The sequence below is a fragment of the Betta splendens genome, chromosome 19, assembly GCF_900634795.4.
Source record: "Betta splendens chromosome 19, fBetSpl5.4, whole genome shotgun sequence".
NCBI lineage: Eukaryota > Metazoa > Chordata > Actinopteri > Anabantiformes > Osphronemidae > Betta > Betta splendens.
In genome coordinates this window covers 13,614,081-13,637,945 of record NC_040898.2, presented here as the reverse complement: position 1 = coordinate 13,637,945, position 23,865 = coordinate 13,614,081, and the positions used below count along the sequence as shown (strand labels likewise).

Here is a 23,865-nt window from a genome sequence, read left to right as displayed (position 1 = left end):
GCTCGTAATGAGAGCCTGTGTGATTGGATAATGATCGGGGCTGCTTGTTGCTGCGTGTGGTGAAGTACAAGGCTGGAGAAGTTGTAACTGTAACTATTACCATTTTGGGGACATTAATCAAAGATACGTTTGAGAGTGGAGGTCTCCACTTTTTTAAATTAGCATATTTTAAAGTGAAATTCACTCAGATCATTCTATTACAACACAAACGTCACGGCTGTGATGGATGCCGCTGTTTAAATCAGTGTAGCAGCATGAATTCATTACGCTGCTGATGGATCTGTTCATTTTAGAGACGATGAAATTCAACGGGAGCAGATTAGGATAAAGGATTTTAATATTCCAGACGCCGCGAACGATAACGCAACATGTTCGGGGTTATCTTTTATTCAGCGCGGAAGAGGTGTGTTATGAGAGACACCTTTATTCCGTTGATCAAAGCGAGAGGACGATAAAACCTCGCCGAAATATGTGTCTGTTTATCTAATCACGTCCTCCAGGTACAAAATCACAAGACAAATAAAAGGACAAGTCATTGATCGCCAATTAATTTCCTCAGCAGCTAAATACGAGACCCCGCATTAAAGGCAGATTTAGGCCTATACGCGTCTCAAAAACCAATTAATTAGGAAAAAGTTTTCCTTTTTCTTGGCGCTCGGTGATGAATGCAGCTCCAGACGCAGTTTCATCGAATGCCAAACAGTGTTCATCCTAGAAATAGATTAGATTTATTGTCCTAATTGCTTCCTCCTCTCCTTTGTCCTCCCGTTGGTTCTGCTGGGTCTGTTTTGTTTACCTCATCATGACGGGAGACGCCTCGCGTCCTCCTTCCGTTTATCATTTCATCTGCTGCTGCGGTTGAACGTGTTGGTTGCAGCCTTTTCTCACACACCTCGTGCTCTCCAGCTGCCTTGTGAAGACCAGATCATCCTGCTAAAGGGCTGCTGCATGGAGATCATGTCGCTGCGGGCCGCCATCCGCTACGACCCGGAGAGCGAGACGCTGACGCTGAGCGGGGAGATGGCGGTGAAGCGCGAGCAGCTGAAGAACGGCGGTCTGGGCGTGGTGTCGGACGCCATCTTCGACCTGGCGCAGAGCCTGGCGCAGTTCAACCTGGACGACACAGAGGTGGCGCTGCTGCAGGCCGTGCTGCTCATGAGTTCAGGTGGGTGTCGCTCGCCCGCCCTCCCTCTCTCCCTGCCTTTGTCGCCTCCACTAACCCGGCCTCCTTCCGCAGATCGCTCCGGTCTGACCTGCACGGACAAGATCGAGAAGTGCCAGGAGACCTACCTGCTGGCGTTCGAGCACTACATCAACTACCGCAAGCACAACATTCCCCACTTCTGGCCCAAGCTCCTGATGAAGGTGACGGACCTGCGCATGATCGGGGCGTGCCACGCCAGCCGCTTCCTGCACATGAAAGTGGAGTGTCCCAACGAACTCTTCCCGCCGCTGTTCCTGGAGGTCTTCGAGGACCAGGAGGTGTGAGACACGGCTGTCGGCGAGCGGGCGGAAGAGGAAGTCGGGGCAAAGACGAGAAGAGGGAGGACGGAGGAAGAAGGAGCTTTTCTCCAACTTTGCGGTTCAAGAACTGGAAACAGCGATAAGAGTAACCAGCACACCAGCAGCAGGAGAACCACCCGAGCTCCACCTCTCATTCCTCCTCTTACTTCCTCTGTTTTAAAATCCGTGTGGGGGCCCTTCTGTCTGAGCATGATGTCTTATCTAGTAAGAGTTGTAGCCATTTGCCAAGACACACACACACACACACACACACACACACACACACACACACACACACACACACACACACGGCCACAGCCTGTTTCACCTCAGCTCTTCAGGGCAGCGCTGTGTGCAGGGGCCCGTCCCCTGTTTCTGGTTCTTTTGTAGCGGTCACAGATTTACATATTTTGAAGCTTCAAAGCTGTTTCAGTATTATCTCTGAATAATAAGTGTTAAGGCAGTAATTCAGAAAACACGAACAACAGTGGCGTATTATCTCTCCCACTCATGCGTTCAGCAAACACTGCACGCTGCAGCCTCAGCAGATGCTTTGTTACTCTGATGTTTAATGGCTGTCGTACATGTAGTTATTACGATTCCTCAAGTCAATCTGAGCCGTTGCGTTTCTGGAGCTTTTGGCTCCACGGATACCAGTGAAACCGGTGCTATATTTATACAAGGCTACTCCAGATGAAACCGTGCAGCTCATGGCTCTGTATTGGTTTTAGTCATTGGACCAGCTCCTGTGACATCTGCGTGCGCGCACATACACACACACACACTCTCACACACACACACACACACTAGCACACATGCCTTGTCATTGCTCGTGCTGCTTGTGCCAGCAGCGCAGCGTCTTATGAATGACAATGAAGCCCTTCGCTCCCCAAGCTGTTGCTGCATGGAAGGCAGGAGCGTAAGAGGAGGGAGGAGGAGGGAAAGTGCGGGAGGAGCAGCCAGAGATTTAGTATCTGGACCGAGGCGTCAGAGCCAGGGTTCACAAGTAAATCTCCCACACCCAGGCTCCAAGGAGGCTCGAATAGCAGCAGCCAGTGGCAGGACAGCGGAGCTCGTCTTACACAGACACACCTTCTCTCTTTAACACAGACATACTGTACAGATGAAAACACACATCACCTCAGAGTAACGCGAATGCCTCATTTATTGTACGCACCGCCCAGCGGTGTGGATTTACAGCCCGAGCCTGCAGGGTTTGTACGGGTCCTGTGCTCGTGTGCAGGACTCAGCTCAGTGGGGCCCAGCACGGCTTCCATACACACTTGTCTTTTATTTCCATCGTGGCCGTCACTGAGAGCAGGCAAATGCCAAGAAGGCTACCATTTACCTCAAAGCGGACGCACCCCCAGGCTCAGGCAGCAACACTGCCCCTGCGGTGTCAGGCACTACCTCACCTCTGTGGACAGCTGCCCACACACACACACACACACACACACACACACTCACACACACACACTCACACACGCGCTGTTCAAGCTGGCACATGTGTAGAATAACCCGGCGTTTGTGTAGGTGTAGGCAAAGAGAAAGCACTCACAGCAGCACACACACCCTCAGTTCTATCACTTGGTTGAAATGAAATACCACTGAAGACAGGAGGGCCAGCCTGCCCCCGGGGGGTCCAGCCTCGAGGGGGGGACCCAGTACATTCGGATTATCTCTTTTTGTTATGTGGGACCAAGTATCATCCTGTGAGATTTGGATTTTCCTGTTTCTGTTGGCAAACGAAGGACACGTGGACGTGCCTCCCAGCTCACGGCAGCAACACACCGGACCTGAGACCCCGCGGTGACTCGGCTCATCCTGCGAGGACGGCGCCTCGTCACTATGCTCATCACTATGACCGCAAGGAGCCCGCGTGTCCATTCCAGGACGTGAGCGTGAGAGCGGCTGCCCGGCCCCAGAGCAACCTGTGGCAGCGATCACGGCTAATCCGCTGCTTCGCGACCACCAGAAGCATTTCAGCACCTCCAGAAATGCATCGCATGCTCCACTCGGGCCAGATGCCAGCGCCGATTCTGGAGCCCAGCTCGGACTGAACTGCCCCACCCCCGCCCCCACCCCCACCCCCACCCAGCCAGGCTGGTGGGAGGTTTTGCACTACTGCAGCAGTTCTCCCTCCCGGGCCCTTACTCCAATCGGAGCTGGGTCACACTTTCGGTTCCCCCACCACAGCGCGCGTCCTGATCCGCTCTGTGTGACAGAGTCTGGCAGTCAAAGCGGGCTCAGTCCCAAACCTGCGTGGTGTCAAACCCAGCGAGAGGAGGGAGGGCTGTGTAGCACTTATTCATTGTCCCTGTAGCATCGTTTTCCCATCATCCCTCCTAAAGAGTCGTCAGTCGTCCCCTCCTCCCCCTCCTCCTTCCCAGAACCAGCCAGTCCATTCGCTCACCGCGTGGGTCGACCCAGTCTGACCCAGAGTCGCTCACACCAAATTGGGTCCCGGCCGCTCCCTTGTGAGACAAGCCCGGCCATAACCGCCCTTTAGAGTTGCGCCACTGAATGAATGTGCACGAGGGGAAAGCTGACTCTTGCGGCTGCAGGGACACGAGGACGACGCGCGGGGGCCTCGACCTCCCGCCGGCATCAGCGCCGGCAGAGATGTGGCTTGTTGTAGGGACCGTGTAAAGAAACGCTCAGTCAGGGGACAGGACAATGAGTCCCACCTCAGCCGACTCACGGCGACCATCACAACGGATGCAGGTGTGGAATCACAGCAACTGCTAAAAGAACTGGGAAGAGGAAAGCGTTGAGGTCCTCGGTTCTCGTGAGCTGAATGTGTGTGAGTGTGAGTGAGTGAGTGTGCGCGACCGTAGGGGCTCAAAGCTGCTTCACCTTCAGCGTCTGATCTGGGTTAAGAAACAAAACGATAAAGACGTGACTTTGAAAAAAAAAAAGACTCCTGAACAAAATGATCGGAGATGTTTTTCGTTTCATTCTTGTTTTCTTATTTGTTTTTTTGTTCTTGACGCTTCAACTGCTCTGTGTAAAAGATGGAAAAAAAACAGCTGTAGTCACTTTTTGGACCATGCGTGCAGTGTAACATAGAAAATATCCCACGTCTCTCTGCCTCTAGTTTGTGTTGACAAGCCAACGCATCTGTTCGTCTGTCTGTGTCTGTCTAGTTGTCCGTCCCCTTTTATCAGGAGGAATTTTTAATCAACAAAACAGGAATTTCTTTTTTATATTTTGTTTCTTTTTTTAATTAAATGCAACTTTGAAGAAAAGAAAAACACAAACCGTAAAAATAATGCAACCAAAACTGAAAATAACAAAAAAAAGAGAAAGAAACTGAAACACAATCTTGTCATACCTCACTCAACACAAAACTCAAAGGACCTTGGGAGGAGTCATATTTTGCAGGCACATGTGAAAGTTCAGAGATGCATATATAAATTTAAAAAAATGTATATGTTCAGATAATATGTGCTTGTGTGTACGCATCAGTGTAAGTTACAAACGGACTCGTCCCTCAAGCTTTGGTGCTCGCTCGCTCTCTCTCTCTCTCAATGACTTGCTTCTCAGCTGATGGGAGAACGTGTGACGATAGAGACCGTCTGCTGACGTGAGCGCAGACCGTAAACTCAAAATGTGAATGGCCCAGAGACTGAGAGATGAAGACCTTTTGTAATGGCTGAGTGTTTCATGGTATTGAATGTAGCTGACAGGAGGGGGCTGGACCTGAGCCCGCCACCCACAACCTAACTTCCACGCACCAGCAGAAACCCCATTGTCACATACACGTTACAAACAACCAACAAAACTGAGAAGTTTATTGCCCGTCTGCAAGGTGCAATACTATGTCATGTATTTTTGTATGTTTTCTGTTCTTTGATTTTGATTATTTTGGCCGTAACCAAGGATGTAAATACAGCAGCAGACAACACTCGAGATTCACTGCAACCCAGTGTCATGTAAGAGGGGAAGGAAGGAGGCGGCGTGATGTGTAATGCATCTGGATGAGTGTGCCCACCCTCACTCGCATGCTCCATATTCAGTAACATGACTCAACCCTGTGCCTCCTGACGTAGAGTCACACCCGTCGCATCCCCACCGCGGCATGACGCGCTGCACACGCCTGTGTATGTGTCTGTGTTCACTCGCTTCGTCCCGGCCCATGGTGAGGGTGTAGCCGGCAGCCACGGCGGCCGGAGGTCAAGGGGCGAGAGGAGGGCAGGGTAAAGGGGGGCGAGGGGTGGAATAGAAAGCGTGCTAGAGCGACTGCGGGCCAGCGTGGCTGCTGCACACCCACAGTATGGCTGGAAACAGTGTCCCGCTCGTGCACCACAACCAGCCTGAAAGAAGCCAGTCTCAAGAATCTCACAGGCTCCACTGACCATAGTCAATGTGGCAAACGTCCAGTTTCTCCTATGACACAGTAACAATGAGCCTCCGCCTCTGTCATGCTCCAATTGACTGTGTGACAGGAACCATGGAGGCCGATTCTGGTGTGACTCTACCTTCAAATCTGTCTCCAGATGGAAGGTCACGCCCATCATTCAACCAGCTCTGAGGTTTTCGAGCCTGGCTTCCCTCTAGAAACATGGCGATTGGGACACGTCAGACAACGGTGGAGATTTTCTGTGATGTTTTTTGTCTTTGTTTCATGGTTGTTTGTGCCCCCCACCTCCACCCCTATGCCAAATGTTTGTGATGACATGCAAGTAGCAGGACGTCTATGCAATTTCCCTCCAAGTCCCCCTGAAACACGAGCTCAGTGTAACGACGCGTCCTGCTCACAGAATCAAATTCGGCCTGGATTCCAGAGGTTCTTACTGTGACCTGGAGACCCTTGCTACTCTGTGTGGGCGAGGGGTCCGGACCGCGGCCGGGCCGGACGGTGGTCTTCAGGGGCCGCCTCTCGGGCCGCGGTGGTCTGGGTCTCCCAAAACCAAGCGGGAGGGGAACTGGGGATGTTGTGGAGAGTTTTGAGATGTGCTGTGTTTTGTAAAATGCTCAGAAGGTGGTGTGTGTGTAGGCTACGTGTGTGCACGTGCGCATGCACATGCGTGTGCGTGTGTATCTGGAGCCCATGTCGATTTGATGCCAAGCTCTCGTTAATTATTAGATGTAGACAGACCCCTAAATTGAGCCGCTCCAGTTTGCGTGTGATGCGTCACCTTTTCTACTTTGACCAAGATAATGTAACGCTAAAGAGTTTCCTGGGTGGTGGAGGCCAGTTGACGTCTCCCGTGAAAAATCACTCCACCGAGATTAAACAATTACAGGCTGCCAACAATCAGCTGGCGGCCGCTTAGTTAGTTAGTTAGTTAGATGAGCACTAGACTTCGAAGCACTTTGAGCCCACAACAATTCACAAAACGTGGAGGAGTCTGTTGGTTAATGTTTGTGAGATAAGATATAAATTGCACCCAAGCCAAATGCCTTTTGCACCATTTAATGTGTTTGGAATTAGCTTAAAATAAAGACAGCTGCAGCCTTCGGGCAAAGAACCATAATTATAAAGTTTACAATTATTTTTAATGAAGTGCAATAAGAGTTAGCAAATCTGTGGGCGTGTTTCTCGCCTCTTCAGATCTTTTTTATATATTAGGGGGAGAGGAAGAATCCCCTGGTTGCCTTGGAGACGCCCCCACCCGCGAGAGCATGATTTAGACCCGGCCCAGACACACACACACATACAAACACGCACACGCTGCCGCTCAGACACACACCACTTTGCTTCGACTGGGTAAAGGAAGCTATTGAAGGATTCTCTCAGGTAAAAACATTTTCTAATAAACGATGATGAACCTTAGATGAAACCCCATTGTTAGCTCATCTTTTTGTTCTGTCGCCTCCATTTGCAATCAGCTTTGTACCCTTTGCTCCTCGGCCCTGGACAAGAGCAAAGCCTGGACCCTGCAGCCGTAAAGAGCCGCGCTGTCGTTGAAATGAAAAGGCCTCGTGTGTGAGAGCGGAGCGATGACGTGTTTGTTGCTGCATCTTCTGGAAACTCTCCTGCCGAAAGAAGTAAGAGGTGGAGATCAGTCAAAGTGAAATAAAAAACTTTAATTACTGTTGAATTAATTTAAAAGAAAAATGTAATCATAATTAGACTTTTTTATCTTGGGTGTACCTATTTTTTCCACCCATAATTTGCGAGGTCCATTTGTGATAATTGACTGGTATCTTATTACTTCTGGGAGCAGGCGACTGAGACATTATTATTTATTTATTTTTTTTTTAACTCCAGTCGGGTTCTTGACACGTTAAATAAACCACAGTCTAACTTTGTCTGAACACAAACGCCTCTCCTGCCGTCGCTGACAGTCGCGTGGTCTCTTCGCCTGCTCCCCGTCTCCCGGCTCCACCCGGCTAACGGCTAAAAGCTAACGGCCCGGTTCCTCCGTCCTCGGCTGTGCATGTGTGTGGGCGTGTGCATGTGAATGTGCGTGTCCACGTTGACATGGGAGCGCCGTGCTGGAATGTGACGAGCGTTTGCTTTGCGGTGGACTCCGTTTCTCCTCCTGAAGCTCCAAAAGCACCTTTTCAGGCCGGTGCATGCGTCCGGTTATGAATTACTGTTGTTGTGTGTGAAGAATGTAACTGGCGTTACTGGAGACTAGACAGGAAGGGGTCGAGGGCAGTGGTGGACCTGTTTGTGCTCCTCCACCTCTTCTGGTGGAGCGACGCAGATGCTGAGTCATGGTTGAGGTCTATTTAAGCCTAAAGCGTCAGGTGTGAGCGAACGTGTGCGTCGAGGCCTCGTCCTCGTCCTCGTCCAGACGCACACGATGCTCCATTCACTGCTATGCACTCCAAACACGATGAGGGGACAGATGTCTAGTAAACCAAACTTAGAGGATGGAAAGGTTTTGTGCTGCTCTGACTATCGACCCGCAGATTTATATTTATGGGGATATTTTTGTAAACAAGTGCGAAATCACACTCCTAGACAGCAAAGAATGTACAAGAGTCTATCCGTGAGTCTGTGGATTAGATCAGTAGATGGGACTGCGTGAGTCACACGACTTCACTGTTAGATGAGAAATATGCAACGCGTCATGGGGTTCAGGCTGCTCAGGTTGGACCGCTGGCCTCAAAGGGTGCTTCCCCTCGTCCGCTCCGTCTGCTCCCCTGTCCCACACATGCAGCGCAGCTCACAGAACCGCTGGCTAACGCAAACCAAACAAGCCGTCCCGCTCTGACACCTTCTGCAGCACCAGCAAACCAGCCACCAGCTCTCAGGCTCCTCGTCCCAAAGGAGGCGCCCTCGTCTGCTTTAAGCTAAAAACCCGAGATCGCGTTTCAAGCGGCCGCTGGCGCTGCTCGACGTGGACTCTGTTTCCCATTGACTTGATGTTGTCTACAGACTGCGTTCACAGCCCGCTGTCCTGTCAGAGCACCATGACCAGGAAACTCCAGCTAAAGGGCAAAAGGGGTGGTGGGGCATTCATCTCTCTGCCCAACAGACCTCGAGCCCTGACCTTTGTCTGGACTTTTTGCTTTGTTTCTTCTTTTTCAAGGAGCCTGTGAACGTATTTGTTACACAATTTACAAAAAGATGCATGTGAGATTTAAAAACGCCCACATTTGCACCAGTCCTTGGAGGGTTCCTTACTTCACTGTGACTGCAGAGCCCGTTCTGCAGACACTCAGGGGTCCGGTCCGGTCCGGTCGGGGTCAGGGATTAGTTGGAAGGTGCCAAAGATGATGCGAGGCGTTTGCGTGAACTCAAAGTCAGACGAGTGCCGTCGTCTCTGAAGCTCCAGAGACTCAAGGACGTCTGAGCTGTGATGGTTCTGGTTCAGCAGCTTCTAACGACGCATTTCAGCGACTCAGCGGCTCATGAAATTCATTATGGGAGGAATGTTGCAGGCGGCCTTCTTCGTGACCTGACGGCCACAATATTTAATAGCGAAAGGACAGCGTGTGCGATACGACTGCGTTAAGTGGGGCTTGATTGTGTTTCAGTCAGTGAACAGGAAACATTCACGAGCCACGCATCAGTTATTACAACAGTGCAGGTTCCAGATCTTCGTAAAACGGGTTTTACCTCCTGGTTTCCTCAGAAGGCTGCGTGACGTCCACTCAGCTCCCATGATGCACAGCACACGAGGAAACGCGCGGCCATTCTCTGCACGAAGGCGAAGAGCATGAGAAAGGACTTAAAGGCTCACTTAGTTCATTTCCTCCGGTCGTAGCTCGGTTTTGTCCCGATGGCGTCAAACAAAGCAGAGGAACTCAATTCAGGATCTATTCCCATGATGCACGGCGGCGAACCAGCGGTCCAGCTCCACGCGCTCGCGAGCAGGAAGCCGCCCAAAATCTACTGTGATCTCGTCTCCCACCACCCACCCACCCACGCGTTCGTCCACCGGGTCCGTCCTCGTCCACCCCCCCCCCCCCCCCCCCCCCCCCATCACGAGTCCAGTGGGTGGTGTGTCGTCAGGTTTTTGTGGTGGGCTGCTTCTAACAGGTCCAGACAATCAGCGTGTTTTAAATGTCAATGTGTGATTTTCAAATCTTTGTTTATGGTCAGGGTTTCAGAGGAAGATATTTTTATGGTATTTGTCGCTGGTCTATTTTACTATATATTTATGTAATAAATATGTGACTAAATTTACATCTCACTGCCTCTTTGGTCTGTTATTGGTTCCCAGCTCTAGTTTATTACTGAAGAAAGTTCTTCTCACTTCTCATCGTCATTGGAGTCAAAGCGTTTTCACATTTATTGAACAGATTCATTATTAGGAATCAGAGTTCCTAATAATAATAATAATAATTGAAACAACACGAGCCTGCGAAAGCACCGGCCTGATGGAATGACTAAGTGAAGGGTAAACGAGGCTCGTCTGCTCCAATCAGCGCCGGTGAGCGATGACGGGCGCCGGCGGCTCCGCTCGGCACACGTCACGGCTCATCCCGTCCGTCCTGTGTTTGACCTGGTGGCAGGTTGAGGGGTGAACCTGTGTGCGACCGGCCCAGTGTGCCGGAGTGTCACCATCTGGTGGACGGGTGATAAAGGCCATCGTCCCTGGTTTAGGAGAGTTGGACCCCGACACTCAGCTTGAAGTAATGCTATAGAAGGAAAATCTGAATTGAAGAAGCAGCTTTTAAACGTTGCCTGTTTGCAGGAATCCAGAAAGTCCGGCCCTTTGGTTCACAGCGTTTCCATTTCACCTCTATCTGTGCTCTTCGCTTGGTGAAGGGACTGTAGCTGCAGTTCGTGTGGTGCAGCTCCACGAGGACTCGCACAGACCAGTGTGGACCGTGTTACAGGTGATTTAAGCCGCTCCTGAACATGTGTTGCTGTTAATTAGGTGAAGGCACAAGTGGATATTTCCACCGAGCTGTTGTGGGGGCTGTGATCTCACAAAGGCAGCTTTTCCTCCAACCAATCCCTCGCTGGCTGTTTAGAAGCTGGCCCAGCCCCTCGCTTCACCCACTGCCTCTCTCTCTCTCTCTCTCTCTCTCTCTCTCTCACACACACACACACACGCGCGCTTCGTGCTCGTCATAGCAGGAATTTTCCACTCAGCAGCAGGACAACGCTGCAGCCAGCTGTGCTGTCAGTTGTAGTAAAAGCTTGACTCTCAGCGGCCGGGTGCAGCGAGCGCCTTCCACCCACCCCCCACCCCCCACCCCCCACGCGTGCAGAGCTCGCAGCCGCACGGAGCACAGGCTGTGCCGTACACGACGCTCTGCAGCACTAATTTAGTCTCGCTGTGTACCCGGACAGTGGAGCAGAAGAATGCAAATCCAAGCATTGAGTCCCGAGAGACGGGCCGGCATGCTGCCCCCCCACCTCCCCCCACCACCACCACCACCCATCCCCCTCTGTGTAAAGACTCTAACATGCACTGTTTACTCGTTGTGTCCTCTTTTGTGTCGTGCCCAGTAACCATAGAAATCATGTATCAACTCTTAAAGGAGCAGCCACGTCCATGCAGCACGCTCTGTATACATTAGAGGCCTCTTATGTAACTGTGGCTCCCCCGCCTCCCTCTGCCCATACATATCCCTGCCTCCGCTGGAATGAGGTCAGGTGAGGACGGCAGAGCCAGAGATCTGCCCTCAGACAGCCCCGCCGCCGGAAACACTGGAAACGCAGCAGAGATAGAGGCATGTTTAGTAAATTGGATGAAGTTGAAGGTGTGCACAGCTTAAATGAACCCACTAATGCTAATGCTTGGGAGAACGGAGCCTCTCGATGCAGCAGAGATGTTTACCAATCACACATATTGTGTGTGTGTGTGTGTGTGTGTGTGTGTGTGTGTGTGTGTGTGTGCGTGTGTCATCCTGGGACAAGAGGATGTCTCTCATGCCCCACGTTCTAACATAAGATCCCAACATAAACACCATACGTCTCATACAATACACCACAATGACCCCGGCAGTCACACACAGTGAAACAAGGTGCCGTGGTGATCTACAGCTTTGCACTTCTCCCTTAGTAAAACACTTTGTGAGTTAGTGAGCACCCAAATCATAAATTGTGACCGCGTGCGGGGACGCTGAGCGGCCGAGCCAAGATAGAAACAGGGCGAAAGTCTGAGTTAAGTGGTTCGGATTTATAGACGCCAGAGTTCACATATGTGTCATGTCACTTGGAAATAATGCTTGTTAATGCTCGACACTGTTTAGTGTCACTGTAAGCGAGACTCACGCTTATTAAACCTAAATACACTGCAAATTGAACCTTTTTTTCTACTCTGACGGCGATAAGCTGCTACAGCAAACTAAGATGCTTTACACCCGCTTTTTAGAAGCTTTTGGTGCACGTCCCAAAATAAATAATATATGCTACATTATCTTTAATGCATCGCTGGCACTAAATATGTAATTGCCCTGTATGAGATTCCATAGTCAGCGAAGCCAAGTGCACGAGGAGAGATGTTATCTGGGCCCACGAAACCTCAAACATAAACTATTAAAAGACTTAAACCGTGCATGTATTTGGACTCGGCTGCATCTGGCAGAAGACACCAAACATGCACGTTGCCAACATCTGCTGGAAATGTGCATAAAAGATTTATACAAGCCATTTTCAATTCAGCGCAGAGGTCAGGAGCGTGAGGCAGAGAAAACGCTCTGTCAGATCTATGTGGGGGGATTCCAGGTTAGACGACAGACGAGCTCCTGGAGTTCATTTTAACATCTGCTTTTCAATATAATAATTTTCAACATGAATTCCTGTGTCTTTGTTTCTCTTCGCAGAAGTGACGCTATGACAGCTCATTTTTCATCCACGCTTTGTATTATTTTCCTTATTGTTGCACTGTGAAACACGACGTAGTTATTTCCAAGTGTTGCAGCGCCATCGTGTGGCGCGTGAGGGTAGAACGTGTCCTCGATGCGCACTTCCGGTAAGCGGCGGAAGCGGAGTCCACATCCAAGATGTCTGCTGATTTTTACTGTGTCTGAACAAACTCAAGACTCGTGGAGAATGGCCGAGGGTGGAATCGACGAGTTATCGCAGCTTGAGTATTTGTCTTTGGTGTCTAAGGTCTGCACGGAGCTCGACAACCATCTGGGAATAAGCGATAAAGATTTAGGTGAGTATTTTAGCGCCTGTTGCCGAAACAGCAGAGCTAACTAGCTAGCGTATGCTAACCTAACCTAGCCAGTCAGGTGTTTATTTCGATACCGTCAATGATATTTAATATTTTTAAATTTATTTGGATATTATAAAATGTATTATGCACTGCACATTGGTTGTATTAATTTGAATCTAGTAAGTTTTATAAAGTACCCTAACGCTGCTTGTCTTGTGTGATAGCAACGTTGCCCCAACGTAACTTCGGTTGGCTAATACTATAATTCATGCTTTATTGTCCCGCAGCTGAATTTGTCATCAACCTCGCTGAAAAACAACCGACGTTCGATGCATTCAAGGCTGTTCTGCTCCAAAATGGAGCCGAATTCACTGTAAGTTAAAGCTCGAACGCTGCATTCATAGAGCTAAGCTAACGTTGTTTCCACGTCTTAAATTTTCCTTCCTCTGTTTTCTACAGGATTCCCTCATTGGTAATTTGCTCAGGCTCATTCAGACTATGCGACCTGCGTCTAAGGCGTCTACAAGCAAAGGTAAAGTAAACTAGTTACTACTGTTTTGTTTTTTATCATCAAATTCTTCTACCTCTACTGTACCTCCGTTAACTAGATTATAACACACGTGTCTGTTTACAGCCTCTGAAGGTTTGGTCAAACCAAAGTCAGAAAAGGAAAAGTTGAAGGAGATGTTTCCTGCACTGTGTAGAGCAAATGATCCAGCACCAAAGGTTTGTCGCTTAGAACTGATTGAACTTGTTTAGACCACACAGAAAAGGCATTACGACTTGAGCAATGTGTACAACAAAAACATAAGAACTCTTGACTAACTGCACTTGTTAATGCTGTTTTGTTATACTTCTCAGAGGCTCTTAGATGAAGATGATGTTAAAGTCGCAGCTGATGCAATGAAGGAGCTTGAAATGTTTATGCCCAGTGTCAGTGGGACAGAGTCCAAAGGCAGCAAGAGCAGGTAAGACAACTGTTGTGTCTATGGTCCTATTTAGTTCCCTGCCTCACGCAGATGAAACTTAAGCAACATTTGCTTTGATAGTTATAGGGAAGCAAAACTAATAATTACCACATGCACATTATTGTTCTTAAGTCTGTTGTCTCACCCTATTGCAGGTCAGAAAAGAGCAGACATCACAGTCGAAGCAGAAGCAGAGAAAGAGACAGACACCGTGAAAGAGATCGGGAGAAGGACAGGAAAAGGAGACACCGTTCTCGATCACGCTCCAGATCCAGATCTCGTTCCAGAGACCGCGATCGTCACAGGGACAGAGAGCGAGATCGTGGCAAAAGAAGAGACAAATCCTCTCGGTGGACTGACCGCTCACCTAGCCCTAGAAAAGACCAAGACAGAGACTCTGACCGCTGGAAGGACAAACATGTGGACCGGCCTCCACCGGAGGAGCCTTCAGTTGGTGACATATACAATGGCAAAGTCACCAGCATCATGCAGTTTGGATGCTTTGTTCAGCTGGAAGGATTGAGGTGAGTTGGAAGTCCACAGATTACTGGAACTTCTCATTTCTTTTTGAATACATTGTTAGTTTGTACATCAAACTCAAACTTAGTGTGATTTTCAGGAAACGATGGGAGGGTTTGGTCCACATTTCTGAGTTGCGCAGAGAGGGACGTGTGGCCAACGTGGCTGATGTTGTCAGCAAAGGTCAAAGAGTCAAAGTCAAGGTGCTCTCGTTCACTGGCTCCAAGACCAGCCTCAGCATGAAGGTAAGAAAACATTACGCTGGTGTCTAAAAAAGGTTTCTGTATAATGTAATAATATTATGTAAATGTAAAATAATGATGTAGCCATATTTCATCTATTCTAAAGATGGTTGACTATGTTTTTTTGTTATTTTAACTTAAAATGTTTCCATTTCGACTGTATTTATTTTCCAGGATGTAGACCAGGAGACAGGTGAGGATCTGAACCCCAACAGGAGAAGGAACGTTGGCCCTGATGGAGGTGAGGAGATCTCCATGAGGAACCCCGACCGGCCAAGCAACCTGAATCTCGGCCACGCCCCTGAGCTCGATCAGGACGACACCCTGGAGCGCAAGAGGCTCACCAAGATATCTGACCCAGAGAAGTGGGAGATAAAACAGGTGGGCTTTCAGGAATTCCTGCGCACAGTTCAAAGCTCTAGTGGATGTTACTGTATCTGGTTATGTGTGTGTGTCTCTCTCTGTCTCTTTTTTAATATATATTTATATCAATATTTTTTTTAATATATATTCAAATCATTTGTCTGTCCTCAGATGATTGCTGCCAACGTCTTATCCAAAGAAGAGTTCCCGGATTTTGATGACGAGACAGGAATACTTCCTAAAGTTGACGATGAAGAAGGTAAGGCGTTGTTTTATCTTTACATTGTGCAACCACTAATAGTTTTGTTTTTCAGCGTGGTTTTGTAACACGTAACTCTCACGGTTCTAGTGTTTGGTTCTTTCCTAAACTTGTAAATTAAAATGTCTCAATGTGATTCAGATGAGGACTTAGAAATTGAACTAGTTGAAGAGGAGCCCCCATTTCTGAGGGGACATACTAAACAAAGCATGGACATGAGCCCCGTCAAGATTGTCAAGGTACAGTATGCCTCAAACTGTATTACAATGGGTAGCTTCCTATTGAGCAAATACATCTTCACGTTGGCAGTTTACGCGACCTCTGTGCCATTTGTTGACCTTCTGTAGAATCCAGATGGCTCGCTGTCCCAGGCCGCCATGATGCAGAGCGCCCTCGCTAAGGAGCGACGAGAGGTGAAGCAAGCTGCACGAGAGGCAGAGATGGACTCCATCCCAATGGGGCTGAATAAACACTGGGTGGACCCGCTGCCAGACGGTTAGAACCCACTGGATGTACACATGTAGTCATTTCCAAGATACAGATGTTAACGCAATCAGAGTGTAGACAGGAGAACATCTCAAAATAACCTATTGGTCATTAATTCTTTGGACATGGCATGAAGCTTTTGTGTAACTCCAAATTTATCAATGTCATGGTCCGGTTTTAGCGAGACACAGCACTTCCTCCACGCTGGCACACGCCTGCCCTCAGGCACGCCAGGCCAAGCAATGGTTATCTTGCTTCCTGCAGCTACCCGTCTGGGCGGATGGGTTTATTTTGCCTCTTATCGCGTGTGCCCTATGTGGCCCCAGGTGGTCTAGACATTTAGAGAAGAGTGGTCACTGTCGTGTCATTCACATGCATGTCTGGCTATTGGTAATTGAAGTGATGAGCTTTTAATGGTGCCATTAAGAATAGATACACTTTGATTATGTTACTTCACAGCTGACGGCAGGCAGATTGCAGCCAACATGAGAGGCATTGGCATGATGCCCAACGACATCCCAGAGTGGAAGAAGCATGCGTTTGGGGGCAACAAGGCCTCGTATGGAAAGAAGACCCAGCTCTCTATTCTGGAGCAGAGAGAGAGCCTGCCCATCTACAAGCTCAAGGAGCAACTCATTCAGGTGAGTCACACTTTAATACAACACTCCTCTAAGGGTATAAGAGCTGTGAGATGTACCTGGATACATCACTTAGTCCTGTCCAAGCAAAGACGCCCTAGAATGCCAACCTTTGCCTTGTGTTAACTTAACTTTTTATTTATCTCACAGGCTGTTCACGATAACCAGATTTTGATTGTGATTGGAGAGACGGGGTCTGGTAAGACTACTCAGATCACTCAGTACCTGGCAGAGGCAGGCTACACCACCAGGGGGAAGATCGGTTGTACGCAACCCCGTCGTGTGGCTGCCATGTCGGTGGCCAAGAGAGTCTCTGAGGAGTATGGTTGTTGTCTGGGACAAGAGGTGAGAACACTAGCAATGTGATAATGAAATATTAAAGGCACATCAGCAATATTTGTTTATCAGCTAAATTATTCTTAATTATTATTTTCTGTTCCAGGTCGGTTACACCATTCGTTTTGAGGACTGCACGAGCCCAGAGACCGTGATCAAGTACATGACTGACGGTATGCTGCTGAGAGAATGTTTAATCGACTCTGAACTGGGCCAGTATGCCATCATCATGCTGGACGAAGCCCACGAGAGGACGATCCACACAGACGTTCTCTTTGGTTTGCTCAAGAAGGTGAGTATTAAGAGCTTATGACGTCACGGTGGAAAAGTAAGTAGATGCTGAGTAACGTTTGTCTTTCAGACCGTACAGAAACGCACAGATATGAAGCTGATTGTAACGTCAGCTACGCTTGACGCCGTGAAGTTCTCCCAGTATTTCTACGAGGCACCCATTTTCACTATCCCTGGAAGAACATATCCTGTAGAGGTTCTTTACACCAAAGAGCCTGAGACGGACTACCTCGACGCCAGCCTCATCACAGTCATGCAGATCCATCTGACCGAACCTCCAGGTGGGATTTCTGAACCTTGAAAACCCATGTTCAAGGTTTTCATATTAGTTCCAACACTGTTTTGTGAACAGGCTGTCTCCTCCCCGTTCAGGTGACATCCTGGTGTTTCTGACTGGGCAGGAAGAGATTGACACCGCCTGTGAGATCCTGTATGAGAGAATGAAGTCCCTGGGGCCTGATGTTCCTGAACTCATTATTCTGCCCGTTTATTCTGCCCTGCCCAGTGAGATGCAGACAAGGATCTTTGACCCTGCGCCTCCAGGCAGCAGGAAGGTGCGAACAGTCTACAGTGATTCCTTTAATAATACAGCACTAAACTAAGGGTGTAGATGAACCTAAATGCCCTCTTTTCTTTACCGTAGGTCGTGATTGCTACAAACATTGCTGAAACGTCTCTGACGATTGATGGAATCTACTATGTGGTGGACCCCGGGTTTGTGAAGCAAAAAGTTTACAACTCCAAGACTGGTATCGACCAACTGGTGGTGACTCCAATCTCACAGGTACAAGATTTATGTTGTTTTTTTTTTTGGTTTTTTTTACCAGGCAGACAACTAAAGAGGTCAAAATCTTTGCAAGTTGTTTAAAGGTTTCAAGATCTGATTAGTTTCACCTTTTGAAAATCAGGCTCAGGCCAAGCAGAGAGCAGGTCGAGCCGGAAGGACGGGGCCAGGGAAGTGTTACAGGCTCTACACCGAGAGAGCCTACAGAGACGAGATGCTGACGACCAACGTACCCGAGATCCAGAGAACCAATTTGGCCAGCACAGTGCTCTCGCTGAAGGTAAAGTTTCATGTGCAGCTACAATAAGAGATTCTTTCAGAGGCAATTTGAGTTTTGCATTCTCCAGATCTATCTATTTTCTCATGTTTGCATTTCTTTCACCAGGCAATGGGCATCAACGATCTCCTGTCTTTTGACTTCATGGATGCACCTCCAATGGAGACCCTGATCACAGCCATGGAGCAGCTGTACACTCTGGGTGCTCTGGATGATGAAGGCTTACTAACACGGCTTGGCAGAAGGGTAAGAAATGCTTTGACGTATGTAAACCTGTCTTGGGGCAAACAGATAGATGAGACGATGTCAAGTTACAGAAGGTTTTTGTGCCATTTCTTTGCTTTCTTTTTGTCCTCTCACATTCCACCAATCATTTGTCATCTTCTGCACATCTGTCTCCCAGATGGCCGAGTTCCCTTTGGAGCCGATGCTGTGTAAGATGCTGATCATGTCCGTGCATCTGGGCTGCAGTGAAGAAATGCTCACCATTGTGTCTATGCTGTCTGTGCAGAACGTCTTTTATAGGCCCAAGGTCTGTTCAGCTGTTGACTGCCAAGTCACATGTCCTGTTAATTGCTAAAACCTTGTATTTACTCACTATGTTTTTGTCTTCTTCATTCAAAAGGATAAGCAAGCTTTGGCCGACCAGAAAAAGGCAAAGTTTCACCAGCCTGAGGGAGATCACCTGACTCTGCTGGCCGTCTACAACTCCTGGAAGAACAACAAGTTCTCCAACCCCTGGTGTTATGAGAACTTCATCCAGGCTCGGTCCCTTCGGAGAGCTCAGGACATCCGCAAACAGATGCTGGGCATCATGGACAGGTACGCTGAAGTCACACCAGCAGTGAAAGGTGACAGGTTCTTAAAATGTTAATTCGAACTAATTTCTGCTGTGTTTTGCTCAGACATAAACTGGATGTGGTATCGTGTGGCAAAGCCACAGTGCGAGTGCAAAAAGCCATCTGCAGTGGCTTCTTCAGGAATGCGGCCAAGAAGGATCCTCAGGAGGGCTACAGAACCCTTATCGACCAGCAAGTGGTTTACATTCACCCGTCCAGTGCTCTGTTCAACCGGCAGCCTGAATGGTACAGTTTAGACTTTAGGTCCTATAATATAGCATAGCATAAGTGTTCAATCCTCTGACTTGTCATGTTTTGTTTAAACAGGGTTGTGTACCATGAGCTGGTGCTGACCACCAAAGAGTACATGCGTGAGGTGACCACCATTGACCCTCGCTGGCTGGTGGAGTTTGCACCAGCCTTCTTCAAAGTGTCTGACCCCACTCGCCTCAGCAAGCAGAAGAAACAGCAACGCCTCGAGCCTCTGTACAACCGTTACGAGGAACCCAACGCTTGGAGAATCTCTCGTGCCTTCAGACGCCGCTGATGGGACAAATCCTTACTGCCCGTTCTGGTATTTGTACTCGCAGTACACGTTGCCTGAGGGTCAACTAAGCACTGTAGTTTTTATAGCATTCGATTCAGAAACACATCCACATCTGTGTTTTGAGACAGAGGTTTTTGGGGTCTCTCAAACTCTGGATGCTGTGTTTGGAATAAACAGTCTAAATAAGGACCTGACTGACATGGGACCTTTTTTTCCCAGTATCCACTAGACAAATGGTGAAGATGGAACAATGTAAATGTTTGATAGGTTTTGTACCGTTACAAATTACTTAGTGTCTGCAGCTTTCTGACAACAGGTTCTTTAGTATAAAGCTACATTTTTGGGAGCTTGTTGGATTGTAAATAAAACTTTCATAAATAAAAGAAAAAAATCAATCAATCGTTAAGCAGGTCTAAGAAAATTCTTTGAATTAAAATCTTTCAAAAATGCCAGTCTTGTACTTTATTTTCATCAGTTGACTAAATGCAGTGAGCAAAACATATTAAAATTGGTACATGTACCTTTTTTTAAAAATGCATCAAATGTTTTAGGTTTACTGTTTGTGAAAGACTTTACCTGGTGAACATATTTGCTCTTTGTAAAATATTAGTTGACCATGCACCGAAATCCCAGATTTTATGCAAATGTACCTGGAGGAGTCTATGTAAAGAAGAATAGCACTAGATGTAATTTCAGAAGTTGGTTTAGTGTTTTCTGTTCTTGGCTCGCTGCATTTTGTGAAATGATGAAATGTTTTTGAGTGTATCGCAAATCATTTGTAGTTGTTAGCATTTATTCATGCACAGCTATAAAAGAAAAAAACTACTAAACTAAATATAAAACAATACAATGATTGGCCAGAAAAAGACGCTTAATGTCGTGTATTTGGATGCTTTAATAATGACGTACAGTAATAAGGTCTCATTCACATTGGTTACATGAGTTGGAATGTGCTTGAGAGCTTAAAGTTGATGCTGTGTGGAGCAGGAGGGCTTGAGTTGGACATCTTTAGTAGTATGCTATTGTGATGGTGAAATCTAAGCTTTGTGATTCTTAAGCGACTACTAAATAAACACACATTGGTCATTCTTTCCAAAAATGTTCATTTTAATATACTGGTTTCGCTCTCTATGTTGTTGACTGAACTTGTGTGTTTGTTCATGTTGTGATTGACACCAAGCGATGTTCGGGACGTTTCATTCCTGGTGTCGAAGTGAGTATTGATAAGACATTGAAAGCAAGTGTGTGTGAAGTGTATGTCATAGTGTATTTTGCTCGTGTCCTCATCAGGTCAAATGAAAGGCATCTGTTTGAAGTGGCTTCTCAAGGCAAGAAAATTGCAAAAATGAAAGGAGATCACAGGTTTGTACTGTGCTCATGGTTTTGGGTTCCGCTTAATGTTTTGTTGCTGCTGTTCGGCTAATGTAAATAAAGTGTTTGTGTGCCAACAGGTGAGGAATGGAGGCTGCTGCTGTTTAAAGCATGAAAATAGTAAGTACATTGTCTAAATTTTGCCAAAAATATGCCAAAGTATAGTGTGTCTTCAAAAATATGCCAAAGAATAGTATGCTATTAAAAATATGGCATAGTATAGTATGTGTTCAAAAATATGCCATATTATAGTATATTACAAAAAATATGCATAGTATAGTCTGCCGTAAAAAATATGCCATAGTATAGTCTGTCTTTACAAATATTGCACAGTATAGTATAGTATGTGTTCAAAAATATGGCAAAGTATAGTCTGCCGTCAAAAATATGCCAAGGTATAGTGTTAGAAAAAATATGCCATAGTATAGTGTGTTCAAAAATATGCCATAGTATAGTGTCATCAAAAATGTGCCATAGTATAGTGTCGTCAAAAATGTGCCAAAGTATAGTATGCTGTCAAAATATGCCATAGTATAGTGTTCAAAAATGTGCCAAAGTATAGTATGCCGTCAAAAATATGCCATAGTATAGTGCGCCATCAAAAGTGTGCCATAGTATTACAATAGTATTAGTGTTACCAAAAAATATGGCATAGTATTGTATGCCGTAAAAAACATGCCATAGTATATAGAGTATGTGTTCAGAAAAATGCCATAGTATAGTGTGCCATCAAAAAAATGCCATAGTATAGTGTGTGTTCAAAAATATGCCATAGTATGTGTTCAAAAATTTGCCATAGTATATTATGCCATCACAATTATGCCATAGTATAGTGTGTTACAATAAATATGCCATAGTATATTGTGTTACAAAAATATGCCATAGTATAGTGTGCTAAAAAAAGCCATAATATAGTGTTACAAAAAAATATGTCATAGTATTGTATGCCGTAAAAAATATGCCATAGTATATTTAGTATGTGTTCAGAAAAATGCCATAGTATAGTGTGCCATCAAAATAATGCCATACAATAGTGTGTGTTCAAAAATGTGCCATAGTATAGTGTGTCGTCAAAAATGTGCCATAGTAGTGTCGTCAAAAATGTGCCATAGTATAGTGTGTGTTCAAAAATGTGCCATAGTATAGTGTGTCGTCAAAAATGTGCCATAGTATAGTGTCATCAAAAATGTGACATAGTATAGTGTGATGTCAAAAATGTGCCATAGTATAGTGTGTCATCAAAAATGTGCCATAGTAGTGTGTCGTCAAAAATGTGCCATAGTATAGTGTGTCATCAAAAATGTGCCATAGTATAGTGTGTCATCAAAAATGTGCCATAGTAGTGTGTCATCAAAAGTGTGCCATAATATAGTGTGTTTAAAATTATGCCAAAGTATGTTACAAAAAATATGCCATAGTATAGTGTGTTACAATAAATATGCCATAGTATAGTGTGTTACAAAAAATATGCCATAGTATAGTGTGGTAAAAAAAAAAGGCCATAATATAGTGTTACAAAAAAATATGGCATAGTATTGTATGCCGTAAAAAACATGCCATAGTATATAGAGTATGTGTTCAGAAAAATGCCATAGTATAGTGTGCCATCAAAAAAATGCCATAGTATGGTGTGTGTTCAAAAATGTGCCATAGTGTGTTGTCAAAATGTGCCATAGTATAGTGTGTCGTCAAAAATGTGCTATAGTGTTGTGTCTTTAAAAAATATGCCATAGTATTGTATGCCGTCAAAAATATCCCATAGAATAGTGTTACAAAAAATATGCCATAGTATGTTATGCCGTCAAAAATATGCCATAGTATGTTACAAAAAATATGCCATAGTATAGTGTGTTACAAAAAATATGCCATAGAAAAAATATGGCATAGCATTGTATGCCTTAAAAACATGCCATAGTATATATAGTATGTGTTCAGAAATATGCCATAGTATAGTGGGCCATCAAAAATATGCCATAGTATGTTACAAGAAATTTGCCATAGTATAGTGTGTTACAATAAATATGCCAAAGTATAGTGTGCAAAAAAAATATGGCATAGTATTGTATGCCGTAAAAAACATGCCATAGTATATATAGTATGTGTTCAGAAATAAGCCATATTATAGTGTGCCATCAAAAAAATGCCATAGTATAGTGTGTCTTCAAAAATGTGCCATAGTATAGGCACATAGTATAGGCATCTCTTTGAAGTGGCTTCTCAAGGCAAGAAAATTGCAAAAATGAAAGGAGATCACAGGTTTGTACTGTGCTCATGGTTTTGGGTTCCGCTTAATGTTTTGTTGCTGCTGTTCGGCTAATGTAAATAAAGTGTTTGTGTGCCAACAGGTGAGGAATGGAGGCTGCTGCTGTTTAAAGCATGAAAATAGTAAGTACATTGTCTAAATTTTGCCAAAAATATGCCAAAGAATAGTATGCTATTAAAAATATGGCATAGTATAGTCTGTCATTGCAAATATTGCATAGTATTACAAAAAATATAGTATAGTATGTGTTAAAAAATATAGTCTGCCGTCAAAAATATGCCATAGTATAGTGTGTCGTGAAAAATACGACATACAGCTTAATGTTTTGTAAAGTGATGGCCATTGTGTTGCTGCTGTTCGGCTAATGTAAATGTTTGTGTGCCAACAGGTGATGAATGGAGACTGCTGCTGTTTAAAGCATTAAAAAAGTAAGTACGTTGTCTAAATTTTGCCAAAAATATGGCGCAGTATGTGTTCAAAAATATGCCCTAGTAGTGTGTTACAAGAAATGTCTAAATTCTATTGTGCAGGAGCTGGGTGTTGTACCTCGGTTGACCAGCGGATGGTGCTTGTGTACTGTGCTTTACTCAGCCAGAAAGGTGAGTTGCTTTGTAATGTATTGGTTGTTTTTTCAAAGACTTCATTAGTGTACACAAA

The 23,865-nt window shown here is 46.2% G+C and overlaps 2 protein-coding genes and 1 long non-coding RNA gene across 7 annotated transcripts in view; all 3 read left to right on the top strand.

The window, feature by feature from the left end:
* The window catches only part of thrab (thyroid hormone receptor alpha b), a 29,853-nt gene extending 19,760 nt beyond the window's left edge, over window positions 1-10,093 (top strand). For all 4 annotated transcript variants that reach the window (XM_055504332.1, XM_055504331.1, XM_055504334.1 and 1 more), the window contains 2 exons: window positions 907-1,165; window positions 1,238-10,093. In XM_055504332.1, coding sequence (XP_055360307.1) covers window positions 907-1,165; window positions 1,238-1,488 — 510 coding nt within the window. In that variant the 3' untranslated portion in view covers window positions 1,489-10,093. The remainder of the gene's footprint in view (window positions 1-906; window positions 1,166-1,237) is intronic.
* Window positions 10,094-12,839: 2,746 nt separating this feature from the next.
* On the top strand, window positions 12,840-19,605 carry dhx8 (DEAH (Asp-Glu-Ala-His) box polypeptide 8). The gene is made up of 23 exons (XM_029135503.3): window positions 12,840-13,025; window positions 13,313-13,398; window positions 13,485-13,557; window positions 13,660-13,751; window positions 13,887-13,993; window positions 14,149-14,517; window positions 14,613-14,757; window positions 14,929-15,135; window positions 15,289-15,376; window positions 15,518-15,615; window positions 15,724-15,871; window positions 16,322-16,503; window positions 16,651-16,845; window positions 16,943-17,128; window positions 17,198-17,408; window positions 17,500-17,681; window positions 17,771-17,911; window positions 18,036-18,191; window positions 18,297-18,434; window positions 18,592-18,720; window positions 18,814-19,010; window positions 19,094-19,273; window positions 19,355-19,605. Exons 1-23 carry the CDS (start codon window positions 12,917-12,919, stop codon window positions 19,572-19,574), a joined length of 3,639 nt encoding a protein of 1,212 aa, XP_028991336.1. The 5' UTR covers window positions 12,840-12,916; the 3' UTR covers window positions 19,575-19,605.
* A 3,534-nt stretch (window positions 19,606-23,139) lies between these two features.
* Window positions 23,140-23,829, top strand: LOC129603379 (uncharacterized). Of its 2 annotated transcripts, XR_008693173.1 has the most exons (4): window positions 23,140-23,201; window positions 23,291-23,330; window positions 23,597-23,636; window positions 23,739-23,829. It is a non-coding gene; the product is annotated as an uncharacterized LOC129603379 (long non-coding RNA). The 2 variants fall into 2 exon arrangements; XR_008693172.1 differs by having other exon boundaries at window positions 23,152-23,330.
* The last annotated feature ends 36 nt before the right edge of the window (window positions 23,830-23,865 follow it).